This window comes from the organism of the source record quoted next, unplaced genomic scaffold (genome assembly GCF_019419815.1).
Source record: "Pyrus x bretschneideri cultivar Hongxiangsu unplaced genomic scaffold, Pyrus_bretschneideri_v1 Contig3, whole genome shotgun sequence".
Classification (NCBI taxonomy): Eukaryota; Viridiplantae; Streptophyta; class Magnoliopsida; order Rosales; family Rosaceae; genus Pyrus; species Pyrus x bretschneideri.
In genome coordinates, this window is record NW_025999612.1 from 9,732,989 (window position 1) to 9,753,917 (window position 20,929).

At 35.7% G+C, this 20,929-nt stretch overlaps 1 protein-coding gene across 1 annotated transcript in view; it reads left to right on the forward strand.

Moving 5' to 3' along the window:
- Positions 1-20,929, forward strand: part of LOC103953019 (serine/threonine-protein kinase ATM) — a 28,150-nt gene that overhangs the window by 5,823 nt on the left and 1,398 nt on the right. Inside the window, exons 17-75 of the mRNA XM_048589291.1 lie at positions 234-305; positions 455-601; positions 703-792; positions 873-1,060; positions 1,671-2,247; positions 2,350-2,421; positions 2,544-2,708; positions 3,199-3,321; positions 3,465-3,592; positions 4,392-4,548; positions 5,084-5,130; positions 5,209-5,272; positions 5,610-5,684; positions 5,848-5,967; positions 6,229-6,414; positions 7,135-7,256; positions 7,357-7,426; positions 7,550-7,677; positions 8,094-8,235; positions 8,365-8,502; positions 8,610-8,708; positions 9,097-9,143; positions 9,336-9,528; positions 9,625-9,846; positions 10,495-10,566; positions 10,703-10,772; positions 11,242-11,359; positions 11,508-11,631; positions 12,077-12,214; positions 12,376-12,486; positions 12,620-12,667; positions 12,794-12,898; positions 13,084-13,170; positions 13,305-13,625; positions 13,754-13,869; positions 13,961-14,027; positions 14,108-14,182; positions 14,371-14,496; positions 15,238-15,402; positions 15,489-15,587; positions 15,684-15,835; positions 15,943-16,144; positions 16,233-16,280; positions 16,403-16,486; positions 16,739-16,822; positions 17,090-17,170; positions 17,339-17,428; positions 17,503-17,565; positions 17,819-17,959; positions 18,061-18,117; positions 18,280-18,339; positions 18,598-18,692; positions 18,788-18,896; positions 19,436-19,525; positions 19,991-20,070; positions 20,158-20,236; positions 20,467-20,513; positions 20,598-20,697; positions 20,780-20,911. Of these exons, the coding sequence (XP_048445248.1) occupies positions 234-305; positions 455-601; positions 703-792; positions 873-1,060; positions 1,671-2,247; positions 2,350-2,421; positions 2,544-2,708; positions 3,199-3,321; positions 3,465-3,592; positions 4,392-4,548; positions 5,084-5,130; positions 5,209-5,272; positions 5,610-5,684; positions 5,848-5,967; positions 6,229-6,414; positions 7,135-7,256; positions 7,357-7,426; positions 7,550-7,677; positions 8,094-8,235; positions 8,365-8,502; positions 8,610-8,708; positions 9,097-9,143; positions 9,336-9,528; positions 9,625-9,846; positions 10,495-10,566; positions 10,703-10,772; positions 11,242-11,359; positions 11,508-11,631; positions 12,077-12,214; positions 12,376-12,486; positions 12,620-12,667; positions 12,794-12,898; positions 13,084-13,170; positions 13,305-13,625; positions 13,754-13,869; positions 13,961-14,027; positions 14,108-14,182; positions 14,371-14,496; positions 15,238-15,402; positions 15,489-15,587; positions 15,684-15,835; positions 15,943-16,144; positions 16,233-16,280; positions 16,403-16,486; positions 16,739-16,822; positions 17,090-17,170; positions 17,339-17,428; positions 17,503-17,565; positions 17,819-17,959; positions 18,061-18,117; positions 18,280-18,339; positions 18,598-18,692; positions 18,788-18,896; positions 19,436-19,525; positions 19,991-20,070; positions 20,158-20,236; positions 20,467-20,513; positions 20,598-20,697; positions 20,780-20,911 (7,008 nt within the window). The remainder of the gene's footprint in view (positions 1-233; positions 306-454; positions 602-702; positions 793-872; positions 1,061-1,670; positions 2,248-2,349; positions 2,422-2,543; positions 2,709-3,198; positions 3,322-3,464; positions 3,593-4,391; positions 4,549-5,083; positions 5,131-5,208; positions 5,273-5,609; positions 5,685-5,847; positions 5,968-6,228; positions 6,415-7,134; positions 7,257-7,356; positions 7,427-7,549; positions 7,678-8,093; positions 8,236-8,364; positions 8,503-8,609; positions 8,709-9,096; positions 9,144-9,335; positions 9,529-9,624; positions 9,847-10,494; positions 10,567-10,702; positions 10,773-11,241; positions 11,360-11,507; positions 11,632-12,076; positions 12,215-12,375; positions 12,487-12,619; positions 12,668-12,793; positions 12,899-13,083; positions 13,171-13,304; positions 13,626-13,753; positions 13,870-13,960; positions 14,028-14,107; positions 14,183-14,370; positions 14,497-15,237; positions 15,403-15,488; positions 15,588-15,683; positions 15,836-15,942; positions 16,145-16,232; positions 16,281-16,402; positions 16,487-16,738; positions 16,823-17,089; positions 17,171-17,338; positions 17,429-17,502; positions 17,566-17,818; positions 17,960-18,060; positions 18,118-18,279; positions 18,340-18,597; positions 18,693-18,787; positions 18,897-19,435; positions 19,526-19,990; positions 20,071-20,157; positions 20,237-20,466; positions 20,514-20,597; positions 20,698-20,779; positions 20,912-20,929) is intronic.

Below are 20,929 nucleotides of genomic sequence, written 5' to 3' on the forward strand. Positions count from 1 at the left end.
GAATTAGTGTAGCTCAACATATGTTAGATTAATCTAATTCTTTTTGATAAAGAGAGTTCTGAACTTCTGAGTGACACTTATACATGTGCATGTGCATTCACAGACAGACAGACAATCCTATACATAAACATGTCCATTTGCTGATAACTAGGTTTATATCTTATGAAGCTTAAATTAGGGACCGGGCCCAAATTGTGAAATATGTTATATCTACTATCTTCATGTTTGTGCAGGGTGATGTTCGTGACATTTTACATCTGAGAAAAAACCTCCTGAGAGAACTTCTGGGTCAACTTCAGTTGATGGTCAGTTTGCTTTAACTTCAAATACAATATGTCGTATCCATCTTGTAGATATTCAATTATTCTTATATTGGACTTCCCTTACTTGAACTTGTTACACTTTGTTATTAGAAGTCATGTTTGTTAAGTTATAACTGGTCCTTCTCGTGCAGGAGTCTCCCATGCTTAATGAGCACTTGGTGGTATTGTTACCTGCAGCTGTTTATGCTCTTTGTGCCGGTTGCACTCCTTTTGATCAATGCTGTAGAGGACTTCCTTTATCTTACTCTTTTGTCGATATTACTGAGGCTGTTGATAAGGTGTGCAATAATTCACCTTGGTTTCCATTTGACTTATAAACTTCAATGGTGCTATTTGGTGTCCATTCAAACTGAACTAGATTTTCAATTCCAAATTGTAGCCAGAAGATCCTGAGCACGATTGTCTGCATGGGCTATTTGACTGCAATGTGGAAGTTCTCGCTAGTATCGATCCAGGTTCCAACGTTGAGGTACTGGCATGTTAGTTTTATAGGCACCCATCTATTGGGATTGATTGATTATATTTTTAATACATTACGACCATATTCAGGTTCTTCCATCCCAAACCCATCCAAGTGTATGGCTTCCGCGACAGTTAAGGGATCCACTGTTTTTTGAGATGGAAACCTTTATTCTTGAATCTCTAGTAGAGAAGGAGATGGGAAGGAGGCCTCTATCTGATGTGTTCTTTATATGTACTCTATTGTCAAACTTCATCTATGGTTCAATCTTGACAAGGTTTGTCTCATCTTCTTGTCTACATTTGTATTCGATAATATCATGTTGGTATTTCCATCTTACCACTTATTGGTTTTGTCTAGTAAGGCAAAATATCTTCTTACTACTGAGCTGCTGTTTTGGTATGCACTTCTCTTGCTAAGTAAAATACTTGATCATTCACTACTCACTAATAAGACTTTGTGATTCGGTGCTCTTGACATGGATATGTTCTTAAGAACTATAAGTGTTGCGACTCTTTCTCAGCAGCCATTCATCCTAGAACTTTAATGGTTGTCTTTATGAGTTTTTCCTTCATCATAGATACTTCTATGAAATCTGTCTTTTGAGTCATTGTTGCACTTGTGGGCAACATCGTGTATTACCTCTCGAGTTGTAGCCGTGTCATTTAAACAGTGTGCACGATACACCGTGTGTCTACATGCTGATGTTCTGGTTGTGTCTTTTATGCCATGCTGTAAAATTTTGCAGTTGAACTACATTACATTGTGGTTGAATGGTTGAAGTTGTACATTTTTTGAATATCGACATCTGACCTTTTCCTTTATATTGTTGGGTATCTTGTTTCTTTACACGCTCTGAGTTGTTTATACCATACATGCTATTCCAGGCAAAGAGAGGAAGCATCATTATTCCTTTCAAAATTGGGCCAATACCTGTTAGAATGGCTGGATATTGCAGTTAAGGCCACCCAAGGAAACCACAATGATATTCTGCCTCTTGCTTGCTTGGGCTCAGATCTTGTCTCTAATGGAACAAGCTCCGTTGTTGCTTCCTTAAAGAGTTTTCTTTACTCCCCTATTTTCATGAGGTGGAGAGATCAAAATCATGCGGATGTTGACCTTTATGGTGCTATCATGCAAATGATGGAGAGGCTTTTAAAAGCATTGGCTAGTGTGTATGAAGAATACTCTAGCGGTGCAAGTAGTCATAAGTTTGATGTGACTCAGCAAGACTTCTCTTCTGATAGAAGTAAAATTAGGATCATGGACATGGAGTTGGATATGAATGATGATTCCAAAGATGTGGATGTTTTAACTATTGGTGGTAAAATTGGTGGTGGTGTATCCTCTTCCATAGAGAAATGGAAGCTGGGCATGATTTTGCTTATTTCAAATTTTTTCTCAGTTTCACACGTTACTTGGGATGTCCTATATGATCTCTTGTCAAAAGAAACTGATCAAATGGTATGTTACACGGTTCCCTTCTCCACGTACGTTTGATACCTGAATTCCATGCATGCAATAATCACATCCCTTTTGATTTTTACATTTTTCATTTCAACTCAGGTTCGTGAAAATATTCTGCTCATTCTTTGTCAACATCCATACTGGTCATCTCTTGAAAATCTTACAGACACGGTAATTTACAACTCATCTTAATTTAGTTAAAGATTTAAGAGATGTTAAGTTAGTTAATAGTTGTGATTAGTTTCAAAATAATGTTTGATCAGTCATATGTTTAAGCTTTGCCTTGTTTGCAGATCAATTTAATGAATGAAATGGTTAAGATGCAAGCCAGACTTAAGCTTGATAGTGCTATGGTGTTATCTGCTATCCGTGGTTTGTTGGGCACCTTATCATCCTTGGACTCTATCAGGAAGGATAAATTTGTCATCGTCTCTTTGGGGCAAAGAGGATATGAGCAGGTACTTCCAACCTTTTCTTGTTCTATTTTACAATAAATTTGATGGTTGACGGTTGTTTTGATATATGTTCCCTTTCTTTAATTTCTGGACATCTTGACCTCGTATACACCAAACCTTTTCTTTTGATAAAGTTCTGTTTCTTGTATACTTACATATGTGCAATAGCGGAAAATAGTTAAGTTTTATGCACCTTTCTTTACATGAAAGGAGAAGTACTAACAATCTATAAGTTTCAAGCTCCAAGAAGAGAAGTAAATTACCTGATTTCCATTCTCGATAATAAAAATGCTATAGATTTAGAAGCATAATTGCGCAAGTGAGAAATAAAAAACCTTGATGAAACCTACCCCCTTCGTGCATGGGACATGCAGATAACTATCTGCTATTACATGTCTGTCATGCAATTCATACAAAATTTTATAATAGTTAGAATATTGCAAGAGTTACTATATTCTTTAACTGAATAACTTCCTTTGTTTTTTGTTCTCAGAGCTTGATGCATCTTGGAGATTTGGTGAACAAAGTTGCTGAATGTGATCTTGACTGGTTTTGTCGTGCTAAGCTAATTGATTGCATATGCAATTTTATTTTACTTAGTCCTCAAATTGGTCAGGTGATTATTTCTCAATTACAAATAACCAGGAGAAACATTGGTTATCAAGTTTAGAACCAATGGTCTCTTGTTTTGGTACTTTGTAATCTTCTTTCCTTCTATTATCATGTTGAATGGTTGCTGTTATGTAACTCTTTTACCAGACACTGATCGAAAGGTTGCTGTTGATGCTCCGAGATCCTGATTATCGAGTTCGGTTCTCCCTGGCTAGACAAATTGGTGTTCTTTTCCAAACATGGGATGGACATGAAGAATTATTCCATGATATTTGGTAAGTTTGTTCTACAATTATAATCATATCTTGCTGCCTATGCTTATTTCTGGTGAACAAAGCTTGCCTACCCCCCCTTCTTAAATATAAAGGGTACAACTCGCGTTAATGCTGTGAATGTCCTATGTTTACCTGTTATTTATTTTGAGTTCTCTTTTCAAGGTGTAATTTTATTATTTTAGATATCTACATATAATTAAAATTTTTATTAGAGGCGATGTTGCATTCACATGCGATAACTCATTATTATCACTATCCTTACTGCCAATTTTACTTTAAGTCTATTATTGTAGTTGTAGTTATTGTTTATTTTATTTATATTTTTGGTCCAAGACTCCAAAGTCTGAAATTCACTACACCATGGGGTGCAAACCTGCCCTTATAAGCTTTGTTTGTCATGAGTATATTAATTATGTTTTAGGGCTAATTTACACCCTCAAAGTTTGAAGTGATTTTCAAAATGGGCCTATGAGGTTTTAACCCTAAGGTTTTGTAATTGTATCAATTTACACCTTTTGTGTATTTGAAGTCTATTTTCTATTAAATTGATGAGTTTTTAGTCAATTTGGTACAAATGTCACTTGCATGTCAACCTAATTACGGGTTACAGGCTCACCATGTCATCAATTTAATAAAGATGCAAACAATTTAAGACCTCAGGTTGTAATGTGAAGAAAGTTAAAGCCTCATGGGCCAATTTGAAAATCACCTCAAACCTAAGGGGTGGAAAATGTAATTTATATTTTATATTACCAAATAATATTTTTATTAGCTAACATCTATTTTGTTGTTTTTCTAGTTCCAACTTTGGTGTGGTGTTGGTGTTTTTCTCTCAAGAAAAATGTGTTGCTGCAAGTGAGGTCGTAGCGGCCGGTCCACAGCCTCGTCCCACAATGGAAACTGTCATTATTACTCTTATGCATCTTGCTCTGCATAGTGAGAAAATAGAGTTTGAGGTATATATGTATCCTTTCTTTTGTTTAATTGATATCCCACTTTCTGAAATTGAAACTTTGTGTGCAATTCAAAGGAGTTCGAGTCTGCAAAAGATATTTAAAAAACAAAAGAATAAGAATCCAAGGCTAAAGAACGTGAAATGTGGGTCAATGCAAGACAATTAAAATTGACCATCCTTGAAATTAAAGAACATGCAGTCTGATTATCTGAATACCAAATATATTGCTTTTAGCTTTTTGCTTTGTTATTTTATTTTTTCCAAGGTGACACTCCATGTTCTCACAATTGTTGCCTCTCAAAGCAACATTTAACTCCACCATGATAGCTAAGCAGGTTTGTCAATATTTAATGTGAGAATTGACCTGGTCGGACATCCATGACTTGTCAGTCAAGTCAACGATGTTATCTATAGATTTACTTCTTTTAGAAATTAGAATACATTTGCATATAATAAATTTAATTCATGACTTTGTAAGAAGTTGTTTTCTTGTGCTTTTGTACTTACTTGGTAAGTTCGTTCCATGACACATGCAGGCTGTATTCATGATATGTGTGGTTTCTGCTATTGATCCTTGTCAGAGGTACACTATCTGCACTGTTTTGGTGTATTGATTTTTCATGTTATGTTTCTTCGATCTGTAAAGATTTTCCCTCCTCAGGGAATTGGTCTTTGCGGTACTTGATAATCTCTCCAGCCAGCTGCATTATACAACTAGGTTCAAGGTAATAATTGTAGTTCTCTTGTATTATAGACTATAAATTTTCGTACTAGTATTTTCTTGTTATTATTACTATTATTGTTGGGAATTGTTAATGGCATTTCAAAATAGCAATCATGGGCTCCTCCCTCCTTTAGTTTTATAACTAGGGATGAGTGCAAGATTACTTTTCTGGAGTGCAACAGCTCCCTTATTGTCATATTAGTATTAGACTTTATGCCATTTATTTGTCACATAAGAAAAATGATTTTGATGGACTTAAGACTTTCAGTTATCGGGTACTTTTTACTTGACCAATAAAAATGCTGTATACGTATGAGGTCACCAAGTTTCTTCTGCAGTACCTGGAGGAGATTATAGGATCAATTCTCTTTTGTTGGATTGCTTGTGGTGTAAGCCTTGCTGCACTTGTGGAGGTAATTTGCTGTTTCGTCCTATTGTAGGGTAGGAAGGATGGATGATTTAATTCGTTAGGGTATAGTGCAATACCTTACAAAGAGGAACTATTAGAAACTTATTGATAATGGATATCATATCCCTAAATGTCCAGTCTGATAAGTTGGCAATTGTTCTTCGCAGATTAGGCAATTTTTCGTATCAGATTCGGAACCTAGTTATTTCATGCAGTATTGCTGTCATTGGCTTCTCCCGGCTCTACTTCTGCATGGGGACAGCTCCAATCTCAGCTGGGTTGCCAAGGTAAAATGAATCTTCAACTTGCCATTTGTTTGGTAACCTATAAATATTCACCACATAACCTGTACATTTTCACTTGAGTAAAATTTAGCTGGGTTACTATGGTAGGTGCACTAGCTAGGCTATGTGATTCTTTCCCTATTCAGCATCAAATTAGTAATATCATTTATATTTGTTGTCAACTCTTGATTTCCTATCAGTCCACTGTATGTATATATATCTGCATATTTCCTTAAGTTAGTCTCACACGTTTATTTATTCCAGATTGCGGGTCAGCCTCTGGAAGTTCTGGTGAAAAATCACTTTGTGCAGATTTTTTCAGTTTGTATGGGATTGCATTGTAGTAAGAAATCTGGGTGGGAAAAGGGAGCAGATGTGCTTCAGAATTCAATTTTGCATCTTGCTCAGATATCTGAGAATGAGCGGGACAAACTCATTAAGAAACATATGGTTAGCTTCTGATTCTATGGATTTCTGTACCTGCTTTCTAAATTTGTTGGAAATTTAGGCTGAAAAACCTTTATATCTTACATTTGGTTTATAGGAATTTCGTACCAAACAATGAATTAAGTAGTTGAGGGCAGTGAAATGTCTCCGTAGCATACATCCTGGCATTGGCATTAATGATATTTATGAGAAAAAGAGAGATATCTATGGTTATCCCCTTGTATTGAGTTGCATTTCTATGAAGTCTTGCTTGTTCTGATTTGAAATATGCTTCCATGATGTTAGATATCTTTGAACATAAAATCTCATGTGGTGTACTCTATAAGTCTTTCATTCAATATATAGATCATGGGTCTTTTAACGCATTTCCACTTGGTTTTGCATTTGATGCTCTAATTTTACTGGAGTGGTAATTCATCCGGTGTGTATTGCCAGTTTGGCATCATCTGCTCCATGTCCTCCAAAATAATTGATCCACACGGTTAGTTCTATTCAGCCAGGCCCATACGTGCGAAAGCATGTTGAGAATATATAATTTTCCATTTGGTATTTTAAGACTTCCAATTCAATATGTATAATCTTAGGCCTTTCCTCTCTTTACTAGTTGGTTTTGGATTGATATCTCTACCTTTCACATATTTATATGGTAGTTTTTTTGTTTAGCATAATTAACTGGATGGTTTAATGCTTTTATAATTATTTCCTTAAATGCCATATTTATAGGTATCTATTGTCAGCCACATTCTGTCTCTTGGCTCGTCTGCATCAAACCCAGCAGTTCCATTCTTTTCTAGGAACACGATTGCACGTGCAATTCAAACAGTTGTTGACGGATTTTTGGAGAAGTACATTATTTTCGAAGCTTTCTTTGGGATTTAAATTTTATTTCGATTACTTATCTGATGACTCTTTCTTAAAATGTTTTCCTAATGGCCCTCTGTGCAGGGAGGATTATGCTACAAGTATCTGTGTTGTTGACAAGATTAACATTTTTCGACCAGATAGGGTTTTCATGGTAAATATGCTATTTAGGATATCTCTTTATGCCTATTTTAGGATTCCCTTTATATTCAATTCTTTTGTTCAGTTGGCATGTTCAATGCTTTTTGTGAAATTAACTGCTAATGTTGTTCTGCAGTTTATAGTGGAACTGCACTATAAGATTGCAGCAGCAACTCACCATAGGCATGCATGTCACCGGCTTGTTGGAGTTGAGGTGCTTATTGATATTCTTGGGTATAGAGCTGCTGTTGCTAGCACGTCCAAGTAAGTTTATAATATCAGCATTCAGGATCCATCACTAGATAATTAGAATGATGAATGTTCAAGCAATTCAAGCAAGCTTCTAATTAATTCATACAAGCTTCTAATTAATTTTGGTATTGATGCGACTAGATTAGCATTTTTCAAAAAAGAATGCAGATGCCTTTTGCAAATTATAAGTGGTGTAGTTTGGGATAAATGCGCACAGTTCCCTTGTCTGCCCCCATTTTTTAATTTAAAAGTAATTCATATGGTATTCATATCTTTTAATTGTGTTTTTGTTCAGTGTTCTTCCTGTGTAGTGAAAACACTGAAATGTGATTTTAAATTGTAGAAAACATGACTTTTTTTTTTTGGACGTGTAAGTATATAATTTAACATGCCCTTAACGTTTTGCGATTATCTGATGTTTTATGCAGTTATCTTTTCAATTTGGTTGGGCAATTCATTGGCTGCCAGGCTTTACTAGATCAATGTTGTCGTATCATTTCTGCACTACTGAAAACTTTTAAAAGTAAACCATCAAAAGAAATTATCTGTGTTCTGGGTGAGCAACTTCAGGTGGGTTCCTTTGTTAGTCGGTATATCTATCTTTGATTCTGCATCCCCACCTCTCCCCACCACACACACAAAAGAGCCCCTATGAGTACTCTGCTTTACCCATGTTCTGCTTTGAATCCTTTGATGCAGTTTTTAGTGTCAAAGTTGGTGGCATGTTGCATTCCCTCTGAAGCTAAGGGAGAAGAATCTGGCAGATCATCCCAAGTCTTATCTTTGCTCCTCCAGCTTACTGTGGATTCTGATCCTTCTCTTTATGATTATATCAGAGTATCATTTCTGACTTCTCAGCAATGAATTGTTCCACCTCTTAAATAGTCTTAATTTAATTTTACTGGAATGATACCTGTTCATTTTGTGTAATTTCTCTGTGGCAGGAATTGGAACCCTTCCCTGAAATAGATATCTTTGATGGGATTAGAAAGTTCCATCAGGAATTATGCCAAGCTTACTCTTCAAGAGATCATTTGTTGAAGGTACATTATATCAATTTGTATGTTAGAATGTTAAAATAATCGTACGTCACACTCTATTCTTAAGTTTTTGCCAATGGTGGTAAACCTATTTTTCATAGTATTAACGTATTTAAAAGGGATATCCTGAGTTCAAATCTGAAACTGCAACCTTTCAATTTATGTTGAATGTCATGTGTTAGTCTCTCTGGTGGTACAGAAAACTCCCATATGTGATGGGGAGTGTTAATAGAATTAATAGTTCATCCACATTCTAACAGCTTATGATTTTTGAAATGCCGGTAAACCAACGGAGTTTATCAGCATAAATTTACTTTTTGCTTTTATTGAGATTCAACTATGGTTAAATATTTTTCCATACTGATTACGCTATTTAATTTGTCATTTTCAGTTTGCTGAGAGATCTTGTTACCTTCCGCCGAGATTACTTCTGTGGAGGTGGTTCCCTCTTCTTATCAGTTTCCTGTCTTGTTCTCTAACGACATGTTATTTGCAGAGTGAAATTGAAAAATCTCTTAGTAGGAAAATACTATAAAATGGTTATTGGGTTTGAGAACAGCTGAACGTTATATTTTTTGGATTGTAATTTAAGGTAATGAGATGCTTTGTGAACTTGGTGTGTTCTTGCAGTCTCCAAGCACTACACAAGAAATTTCTTTTGGGCGAGACATTTCAAAGGAAAAAGAATGCAGTAGAGCTTGTGAATGATACATATTGGCATCATGACCATGAAATTACCAATGCTGTTTGGTCACTTGTCCGCACGTGTGGCTCGGATGATACAAATACCGTTGGAGTTTTGCTCTCTGATTTTATATCTAGGGTACTTCTGCTTCACTGATATTATTAAGTATATCTTTTCTTCAGCACATTGTGCTCTATAGTAATATGTTTTCCTTTTCTTTTCCAAAATATGCAGGTTGGAATTGGGGACCCACATTGTGTTGTTTTCCATCTTCCCGGAAACTCTAGTAACATCCATGTCTGCCGACCTATTAATCATGACTCTTCTATAGAAGTCAAATTTCAGATGGATACCGGCTTATCTGAAGAACTTTTGGTTACGCTTTTAAAACTTCTGAAGAAATACTTGATGGATGATTCCGTCAAAATAGTAGATATGACATCTCAAGCTCTTCGGGTAATTCTTTGGAGGCCAAGTTGATTTGCCCTCTTTTTAAGTCGCTCAGATTTCGTTGAATTGTAGTGTTGTCTTGACCACTACATGTTATTAATTTGATACTTGACCTGATTTGTTGATTATTGTTCAATTTTGTATACATTTGAAGGACTAATTCTTAACTTCTTACAATTATGGCTTATGGTAAGTTAAAACTTGTGGCACACTTTCTATGATCAATGAGATCCATAGGTCTCAATTCTAACTACAATCTTGATTGGTTGAGTCCAAGGCATTATAACTGTTTACTTGCACAGTCCCACATCTGCATAAAATTAGAAAAGATGAGCTTGGAGGACTGTAATTGTCTGGTTAGTAAATTTATGGCTATATAATACTGTTTCACTGTAGAAAACTGCTTTAAGCATGCAGGTTATTATCCTACATCTCCACTTGTTGAAAATACACCTAGGTAGTTGTTGTCCAGGAACTGTATTTCTTATTTTGAAACACTGGTTATGCATGCTATTGTATTCTGTGAATTCATAATTTGCTGGGGAAGCCTTTAATCTATTGTTTGCTCTCCCTCCCCGTCCTTTCTCCTTTTTTGGCTTGCTATAAACTAATGAATTTTGTGGGGTTAGATAATATGCTATTTTCTGAAAGCAGGGAATTCTTTCAACTCAAAGAGGTCAAAGTGCTCTGTTGTCTTTTGATTCTTATGAGAGGTCTCTTATTGAGGTAAATATGCTCTTATCTGTACTTTTATTTTTATGAAATTTTATTGGTAGTTTCATTAGTTATTTACCTGATTCTAATAGTGCAAGTGATGCCACTTCAGTAGAAAACTAGTGTAATTCTATTCCCGTCTTTCCAGGTTCACTCTAAGGGTGTCAACATTGAGCTGGTGGAAAAGCTCCTTTTGGATCTAGATATTAAGTTTAAGGGTAAGCTAGTTGTACTTTTTTATATTAGTTCATTTCTATTTAAAACTAAAGCTCAAAATGTCATAAAAGAATAAAAACAAAAAGTGATGTTCAAATTTGGCTAGGCCAAAAGTGTGATTACGTTATAAACTGTTGGGTAAGGGTCTTAGTAGTAGTAGTGTTATTTAGTTGGGCTTTCTGATGTGCCCCTAGAGATCCACGCACTCCGTGCACTCCTTTTGTCTTTATTCTGACTCTTGGGGTCACGAATTGAATTATAATGACATTGCTTTGAGTCGTTTACCAATGTTGTAAAATCTTTCTTTATTTTCCATTTGTAAGTTACTATATGTGACTTCAACTCTCTTGATTATGTTACGAGCTGTATTACCTTCAATTTGGCTTTCATATTACTTGTCACACCTCTTTCTTGGGTTTACTTGCTGTGTTTGGTTTCATTAATTAATCTTTCCTTAATTTAAATTTTCAGCTGAAGCAATTCCATTAGAGAACTCTACTGTATGGGCAACACAGGGTAAAACTTTCGATACATGGATTTGTCCACTTGTCTTCTCACTGATTGGTTATTGCAATGATGTAATACTGAGGTATTATCTTTGACTTTGTTATCTAAATATGTTGCCTATGAGTCGGATGATTAGCCTTCACTTTGGTATGAGTCGGATGATTAGCCTTCACTTTGTTTAAACAAGTTTATTAACTTTACCCTTTTCCCCCCTTTTTTTCTGCTTCCAGATTATGTCAGGATATTGTGTTAGCAAAAGCTGAAGCTGCGGAGCTTCTATTACCAAGCCTTGTTGTTAATCTTGCTGGAAGGAAGGATATAGATGTTGACCTCTTCAAATTAATCTCTTTGCAGGTTGAATCTGGAATCTAATTTGGTCTAGTTTCAATTGTATTATGATGCATCTCCATTTTGAGATTTGTGTCTGCCATGCATACATAACAAATATTAGGGGTATTTACATGACCTTTCGGTAACTTATCTTTTTTGAAGGTTGTCATTCTATAAATGGCAGCAAATGAAAAAGAGCCCATCTTCATTGGAAATGGTTTTGATTGCCTCTTAATTTTGGGGCAAATTTTGTGTTGTGAAACTCGCTATTTCTTTTTCTTCATGCTATTGAGGATTGTAAAATGAGATGTAGTATGATGGCTTAATGTACAGACTTGGATGGGTTTGATGTTTCATGTCTTATCCTCAATTTCATAGGTAGTTTCTTAGTTATCCTATATGAAGCTTTGCATTTCTTCTTCCAGTCTTCCGTATCTTGTTTGATTGGTTGTCTATCTTTTATATGCAGGTGCAGGAATCTATATTTACAGACTCTAATAAGTTAATCAAATCAATTCAAATTTGGTTGAATGCTCTTAATGAACTTCGGTTATGTCATGTGATGCAAAAATCTTCATCGTTCCCGTCAAGGGCGGAAATATCTAAGGTAGCATATCAAACTAAATTATAGTCGCTTATGATTTTCTAGTGAGAGGTCTATTGTTGCTGTTGACAATGATATTGTACTAATTTAATTGTTCAACGTATGTTGACCAGAATATTTCACATAGATTGTACTAATCTAATTATTACGTTTTGGGTTTGCAGAGCGCTAAACCTGCTAGTTGTAGTTCTAAATCCCGTTCCACCCCCGGAAAGGCTAAAGATTCAGCTCCTACATTAAGTGCAGCGGCAATGTCGACATCTTTATGGGACAAGGTATTTTGTACTGCATATATTGACTTCTGTTTGGAGTTATTTGTAAGCCTCACTCTTTGGATTGTTATACATGGTTTATAAATCGTTAGTTCCTGTCTTGTTCCTTTTTCTATTAATTCGTCTATGTTTCCAGGTTTATTGGCTTTCTATTGATTATCTTGTCGTTGCCAAGTCAGCAGTCGTGAGTTCCAAACAATCCTGCACTTCTCTTTTCTTATAATCTAACTTTGACTTCAGTGCCCAAATGATTTTCTTTAGTTAATATCTGTATGTTCATTTTCTTAACAATGATGTTTATAATTCACAGATTTGTGGCTCATACTTTACTGCTGTGATGTACGTGGAGCATTGGTGTGAAGAGCATTTCAACAGCCTCACACTGGGGAGCCCTGATTTCTCTCACATTGAAGTGGTTAGTCACACAGATATAATGAGCTTTGTGTTCATTTTTCTTAAGAGCTGACCTGCTAGACCTGTTAATAGTGCATTCTGTTTTAAAATATGCATATGGTGTTAAATTCATAGTCCTTCCTTAAACTTTTTGTTGTCCTTTCTCTTGACTTCCTCCCTGTTCTGTGTTTGGTCTTTATGCTCCAGTTGCCACATCATATCGAAATACTTGTCGCTGCGGTCACTCAGATCAATGAACCTGACAGCTTATATGGGATCATCCAGTCACATAAGGTCAGTGAAAAATATGGTTTTGCGATGAGGTGAAATACTTGTAGATGTCCTAGTTATTATATTCAATACATCAGTATATTCTCATATTTGGGTTTTTTTCTTCTTGTTTTGTGGTGATGGCATTGAAAGTTGAGCTCTCAAAGCTCTCAATCATTACCTTCGAGCATGAGGGAAATTGGAGCAAGGCCCTTGAGTACTATGACTTGCAAGTACGTTCAGCTGCCTTGGTACCGGTGGATTTTGGTTCCAGAAATTTGTCAGTGGAAGAGACTCAACCAACAGATCGTTTATCCAATCCCATATTGGAAAATGCAATGAGGCAGAGGAAACCATATAAAGGTTTGATTAGGTCATTGCAGCAAACTGGTTGTATGCATGTTCTGGATTTGTATTGCCAAGGATTGACAACTCGGAAGGGACAGTTTGATCATGATCTGGAGTTTACTGAATTGCAGGTTTGCAATCTCAACTTATTAAAGATGCCTGATTAATGACATGTTTGACTTTCTAGTTAGCCTTTTTTCTTGCTAGTTTAATTCTACGAGGACCATTTTTCCCAATATTGCTGATATACTATTTGCAGTATGAGGCTGCTTGGCGTACTGCAAACTGGGATTTCTCCTTACTTTATGTTGGTGACAATTCTATTTCATCAAGTTTGCACATCAAAAGTGATCATTTCAATGAAAATTTGCATAGGTAAGAGATGTCCCATAAGTGAGGAAATCATATTATACGTTAGTGTTTAAGTATCTTAGACAATGTTGTGTTTCCTCTTGTAAAATGTCAGTTGTTTGAGGGCACTGAAAGAGGGAGATTACAATGAATTCAATGGAAAGCTGAGGTATTCAAAGCAGGTGATATGAGTCTTCAACTTTGTCTCCCCTACAAGTTGGACATGTGTAATTTTACTTATGCGTGTGTTCATACGTGTCAGGAGCTTGTGTGGTCTGTTTCTCTTGCAAGTGAAGAAAGTACTGAGCACATATATTCAGCAATAATTAAACTTCAGGTATGTGATAAACATAGAAGGCATGTTTTTGCGTATTTGAATGATTTAAGTTGTTGATTCAACCTTGACATGCCATGAGAACCAAAAAAAAAAAAAAAAAAAATGCTCATATTGATTATGCCTTTCCAAATTTATTGCCCACAAGAAGATTACTCTCTCTTTCTTCTAACTTATGTATCCTGGTGCAGATCCTTTATCATCTTGGCATGGCTTGGGATTTACGTTGGACATCATCTGATTATGATGAGGGTATAAATTTTCATCCAAAGGTGGAAGAAGTAAATTCTGAACCTGTAATCCCTACCATGGATCAGGTATTATGCTGGTGGATGAAAGAAACAGAGTAGACTTCTTTGGTTTGATGATGCGTTACTAGTACAAGTAGCTACTAAATGATACCAATGATAATCATGTATTAAATTATTTCTTAGAAGTTAGAACCAACAATTGAAAATTAAATGAGTAAATTTTGTTCACTCAAATTACTTACTTCCATCTCCCATTCTGGCTATATGACAACTGAGGTTTTAGTGGTTGATGGTCCTGTTGACATTTCCCAGTGGATTAGCTCAAGTGGGTGAGCTATCTATATTACTGATAATAAGCAAAACAGTATTTCATCCAAAACATATTACCGGACAATGTTTCTTCTTCTGAGTTTCTGGACCTTGGAATGGATGAAGATGCTACTTGCTTTCTTTTGAAATCGTGATTTAAGCTTTACTTTTTCCATCACAAGGTTATATATTATCTCCCAAGATTAGTGCACATAGAAGTTAAGATATTTTCCTGCACGTAGTAGTAACTCGTCAGATAGCTAGCTGTATGTACATATTACAAGAAGGTTTACCCTATAATGTATGTTCTTTGTTGTTGTTGGGTACCGTATAACTTTTGTTATGGTTTCTTCATATATAGATAGGGTGTGTCGTCTGTGATTAATTTAGTTTCACTTAGCTTCTATAAATATATGTCCACTCCATGCACACATGTTTCTATTTTAAAAGAAAAACTAAGTTTCTGGTTATCTGACATAATCTTTTAATTTCAATTAGTTGTCTTGGCTGAACATGGATTGGAGTTCCATTTTGGAACGGACACAGTTACACATGAATTTACTGGAGCCTTTTATAGCGTTCAGGCGAGTGCTACTTCAAATCTTAAGCTGTAGGGAGTGTACGGTGCAACATCTTCTGCAGTCCACTTCTACCCTCCGTAAGGTATTATCAGCATTTTCATAATCATAGAACCATCAACTTAAGCCCATTTCCTGAATTTTCCTAGTCTGTTTTTCTTTGTTTTACAGGGTTCTAGATTTTCTCAAGCGGCTGCAGCCTTGCATGAGTTTAAGTTGCTGTGTGTTGAATCAGGAGAGCAAGATTCATCTCTATACTGGCTTGGAAGGGTACAGAGTCCCTATAATTCTTAATTTCTTACCCAGCTTTAAGTCATGTTTGCAAAAGTTAGAAATTTACACTGGTAAACTTTTGTTTCATGACAGCTTGAAGAAGCAAAGCTTCTGCGTGGCCAAGGTCAGCATGAGATGGCAATCAGCCTTGCAAAATATGTCTCGCAAAATTTTGTGTCCAATGAAGAGTCTTCAGATGTTCATCGCTTGGTTGGGAAGTGGCTGGCGGAGACTAGATCTAGCAAGTTAATAGAAAATCTTAACTACTGATTCATTTGATTTTGGATGTGAATCGGAGATGTACTGATTTTTTTTATCTTCCTTTTTATTTCTCTCTGAAACTCAACTTCAGCTCAAGAACTATTTTAGAGAAGTATTTGAAGCCTGCTGTTTCGCTTGCTGAGAATCAGAAGGATACAAAAGAGATGTCCAGAGGTAGACAAAGCCAAACACATTTTCATCTTGCACATTATGCAGATGCTCTTTTTAGGAGTTCTGAGGAAAGACTTACCTCTAATGAATGGCAAGCAGCAATGCGTTTAAGGAAACACAAGGTACTTGAGAATACGTTAGAAACAAGAACTCAAAAGTTACATGAAGTTTTGTTTCATGAGCAATTTTGTGTACATGTTGATTTCACAGACAATGGAACTGGAAGCACTTATTAAACGGCTAAGATCTTCTACAAAGGTACTCCCAAACCATTGTTATAATCCTTATTTGCCATTTTGGTTTAATAGGTACCACATGGGGATAATCTCCTAAATTTCTTTTTACATGGATTTTTCTTTTTCTTCCATATATACTTTTAGGGAGAGAAGAGTGACTATTCGGTCAAAATTCAAGAGTTGCAAAAGCAACTTGCAATGGACAAGGAGGAGGCTGAAAAACTCCAGGTAGTTGTTACACCTTAGTTTTGTTTAAGTCTTGTTCACAATGTGTCCTTTTCACTTTCTTTGTATTGGGGTGTAGAATTTGAATTGCTAGTCAATAATCTGAGGGAATTCTGGATCTAAATTCTGGGTTTCCTGTGTTAAACGATTGCAAGGAGTACTGAGCTTATCTTCTGGAATTGACTTGAGCCTTCAAAGTATTCTGAAAACATAATCTACTTTTAACTGTTTTATATGTTTTCGTTGACTTCTCAGGATGACAGGGACAATTTCCTCAGCCTAGCATTGGAGGGATATAACCGTTGTTTGGTTGTTGGTGACAAATATGATGTGCGAGTGGTATGTACTTAGTCCTCAATGTCTATGTTCCATAAAAAATAATCTAGCACTGTAATTCTGTAGTGAATGGTCCAAAAGCCTATGGTTATTCCGATGATTCTTGCAACCCTTAATGTTGATTACTTTTGCAACTTTTATTCGATTTGAACATAAAACAATTTGTTTGCCTTGGATTGAGTGGATTTTATACAAATAAATCCCTACCGAGAGATTTTATTTTTGGAGAATTGTGTATAATTCCATTGAGGGACTAACATGTGTCTTCAGGTTTTTCGGTTAATTTCCCTGTGGTTCTCTCTCTCTTCAAGGAAAAATGTCATAGATAGCATGCTTGCTGCAATCAGTGAGGTACATTGTGAATGAGAAAAATAAGTATAAATCAATCTTGGAAATAATAATAACTAAATTTCTTTTGTTTTCTGTAAAAAGTACTACACACACATGTACACACATTACATGTTGCTAGATAATGCTACATAAGAGTTTAGCTTGATTTGTAATCCAATATTTCTACAGGTTCAGTCTTACAAATTCATCCCTTTAGTGTACCAAATTGCTTCAAGAATGGGTAGCTTAAAGGATTGCCCAGGACCTCAGAATTTTCAGGTTCACATTGAACTCATATTCTTGACTTATTCAGAAGTCGGAGTATATTCTGATTATAATTATTGGATTTGCAGTTTGCCTTGGTTTCTCTTCTGAAGAAAATGGCTATTGACCATCCATACCATACTATCTTTCAGGTATTCACAATTAATTTTATTGGCCTCAACTGGCCTGAAATTCCATGCATGTCTTGTGCTTGAGTAATATGCATACAAGGTTTTCATATTTCTGCTATAATAAGAAATGGGAAACAAAAACCTTACTTCTCATTCCCCTTTATTGCACCATAACTACCATGCTTTTTCAAATGGTTCTCATTGTCATTCTGGACCTGTTTCATGCTGTAAAATACTTTTGACTATATTACATTCCCATCTGTATTTGCACTAGCTTCTAGCATTGGCAAATGGTGACCGTATCAAGGACAAGCAGCGCAGTAGGAACTCATTTGTGGTAGATATGGATAAAAAGCTTGCAGCAGAGAATCTCTTACAAGAGTTAACATCGTATCATGGAGGCATTATAAATCAAGTATTTAGCGTCATTTTCCAGATTAAGTATTTTTTGTTTCTTAATTTATAGTTCTAACTGTGTGAACTAAAAAATCGTACATATTTGCATCCTTTTGTCAGATGAAGCAAATGGTGGAGATCTATATCAAACTTGCGGAACTAGAAACGAAGAGAGAGGTTCGTTAAACAGATGTTAAGTTGGTCTTTTCTTCTTCCTAGTTTTTGTTACTCATCCTAGTCATTTAAGGTCTTACTAAAGTAACTTTATTGCTTTCTTACTATGATGAAAATCCTTTGAACAGTTTTGTCTGCTACTACCTAACTAGACTGTGTCAACAGGATACCAATAGAAAGGTAATGCTACCGAGAGAATTGCGTAATCTTCAGCCACTGGAACTTGTAAGTACAGCGCAATTGTTCTTTGTATTTAGTAATTTGTAGGGATGTGATGATTGATACTGTGAAATCTTTCTATACAACAAACCATGGTATTTAGGAAATGAAGGTTATTCTTGTTTTATGACTTGAAAATTCTAATTTGAATGACTGATTAGGTGATTTTACATCTTAATTGTTTGGACTGAGAGTTGCCTTGCCTCATTGAGCTTGCATCTGTTCTTAATAATTATTAACTTTGCATTTATTATGAAATCACAGGTGCCTGTTGTGACGGCTACCTTTCCCATTGACCGTAGTTGTCAATACCATGAAGGCTCTTTCCCATATTTCAAAGGATTAGGAGATTCAGTTGTGTACGTCTTTGGAATAATCTACAATATCATGTTAATATTTTATTTTATCATCTTTTTACAATGCTACTTTCTGATTTATATTGGTGTACATACAGAGTAATGAATGGTATAAATGCTCCAAAGGTGGTCGAATGCCTGGGTTCTGATGGTTGCCGATACAAACAGCTGGCAAAATCTGGAAATGATGATCTAAGACAAGATGCTGTAAGATTTTCTACTTGCTGTTTATATGCCAGCTGTGCGTGTGCGCGTGCACTCATGCCCATGCATGTGGAAATACATGTTTTTTTGCTTGTATTTTGTCTAACCGTTGAACTATTCCCAGGAAGTGTAAAATTCCAAACTTTCTGAAGCTTCAGAATTTATACTTGACTACTCCCAAAAATCCTCCTGGTTTGAAATGGTGCATCTAATATGCTTTTTGTGCACGCCTCCCTAATAGACAATTACTAAGGATTAGATTGCTCTTGTTGCCCAAACTCTTCTTCCTGGACTAATTCTTTACTTGGTCCTTTAACTGGTGTTGTGTTGTTACCTGCCACTAGTTGATCGGGATTGCTGTGTAGCTATGGAAGACATTAGTAATATTAGCTTTATTGTGAGGGCAGCCTTGTCTTCAACGCAGTCGCACTTTTTTTTTGTTCTTTTCTTAAATAAATGTTCAGTAGCCTGCTTCCTTTTGGTACAAGTACTTCTTTCATGTTTTTTTCACTTATATAATATGTTTTTCAATATATTTACAGGTAATGGAACAATTTTTTGGTTTAGTCAACACCTTTTTACAGAACCACCGGGATACATGGAAAAGAAGATTAGGAGTGCGTACATACAAGGTATCTTTTTCAACCCATATCATATCACGTCATCACGAAGTAGAAGGTTGGTATTTAATTTGGCAAGAATTTGGCGGAAAAGAATTCACCAGCATTCTTTTTTTTTTTTTTTTTTTTTTTTAGGATGATTGTTAATAGTCGACCCCACTTAGTGGGAAAAGGCTTAGTGCAATGAGGAATTAGTTCCCTTGATTGTTTTGTGTTTTCTTAAACATTTTTACAGTTTGAAATTTCCGTTGAGAAATAAATACTATCAGTTTTGTATCATGTATCTTTATTCTTTAATTATTATACAGATCTTTGTGCACTTTGAAGATTTTGTTAAATGAATTCTTGTGCGTGAAAATTGCATTATTGCTTCCAACTGGTTGTGCATCGCTTTGTTAAATAATTTTTTCCTACCAATGATCTTTATCATTTAATTTTTTTACCTATTAAAACATCACATTGTTCTTGATGAGATAGGTAGTTCCATTCACTCCAAGTGCTGGTGTTCTTGAATGGGTTAATGGCACTCTTCCTTTTGGTGATTATCTTATAGGAAGGTAATTGGTACATTCTTTTAAAGCCTACATGAGTATTTCCAATGATCGAATAATTTGGGTTTTCTAATTAATTTTTTCAATTTTCAGCACGAGAAATGGAGGGGCCCATGGTCGATATGGAGTGGGGGACTGGTCATTTCTCAAATGCCGAGAACACATGGCAAATGTAAGTTTCACTCCTAAAATTTTGTAACGCTTGGAAGTTTATTGTGATTGAAGAAAACCAATTACTCAAAAGGGCATTGTTGAGAAGGAAGAGTGCTCTCCTATTTACTAAACATGGAAAATTTGTACGAAGTTCTTGTATATTTCTTCAGAGAGATGTATGTCTGGATGCCAAAGTAGTACTATGTTCACCTTAAAACAAACTTATATAAATGCTTTGGTTTTCGGCAGGGAAAGGACAAGCGCAAGGCATTCAAGGAAGTTTGTGCGAAGTTCAGGTATATCATTTCTCTGGGTGAACACCTAGTTTTTCAAATATTAAGCTGGTGAGCTTCTTAATTCCAAATAAAAACCTCATGCAGGCCTGTCATGCATCATTTTTTCTTGGAGAGGTTCTTGCAACCAGCTGACTGGTTTGAGAAGAGACTTTCATACACACGAAGTGTTGCCACTAGTTCAATGGTTTGTGATTTATACTCATGCTGTGGCAATTGGCGTTTGGCCATAAACTGTAATAATTCTGAAAACTGTGCTCCATATTCAGGTTGGTTATATCGTTGGCCTTGGAGATCGACATTCTATGAATATCTTAATTGATCAAACCACTGCAGAAGTTGTTCATATAGATCTTGGCGTTGCCTTTGAACAAGGCTTGATGCTCAAAACACCAGAACGGGTTTGTACTTTGTGATTA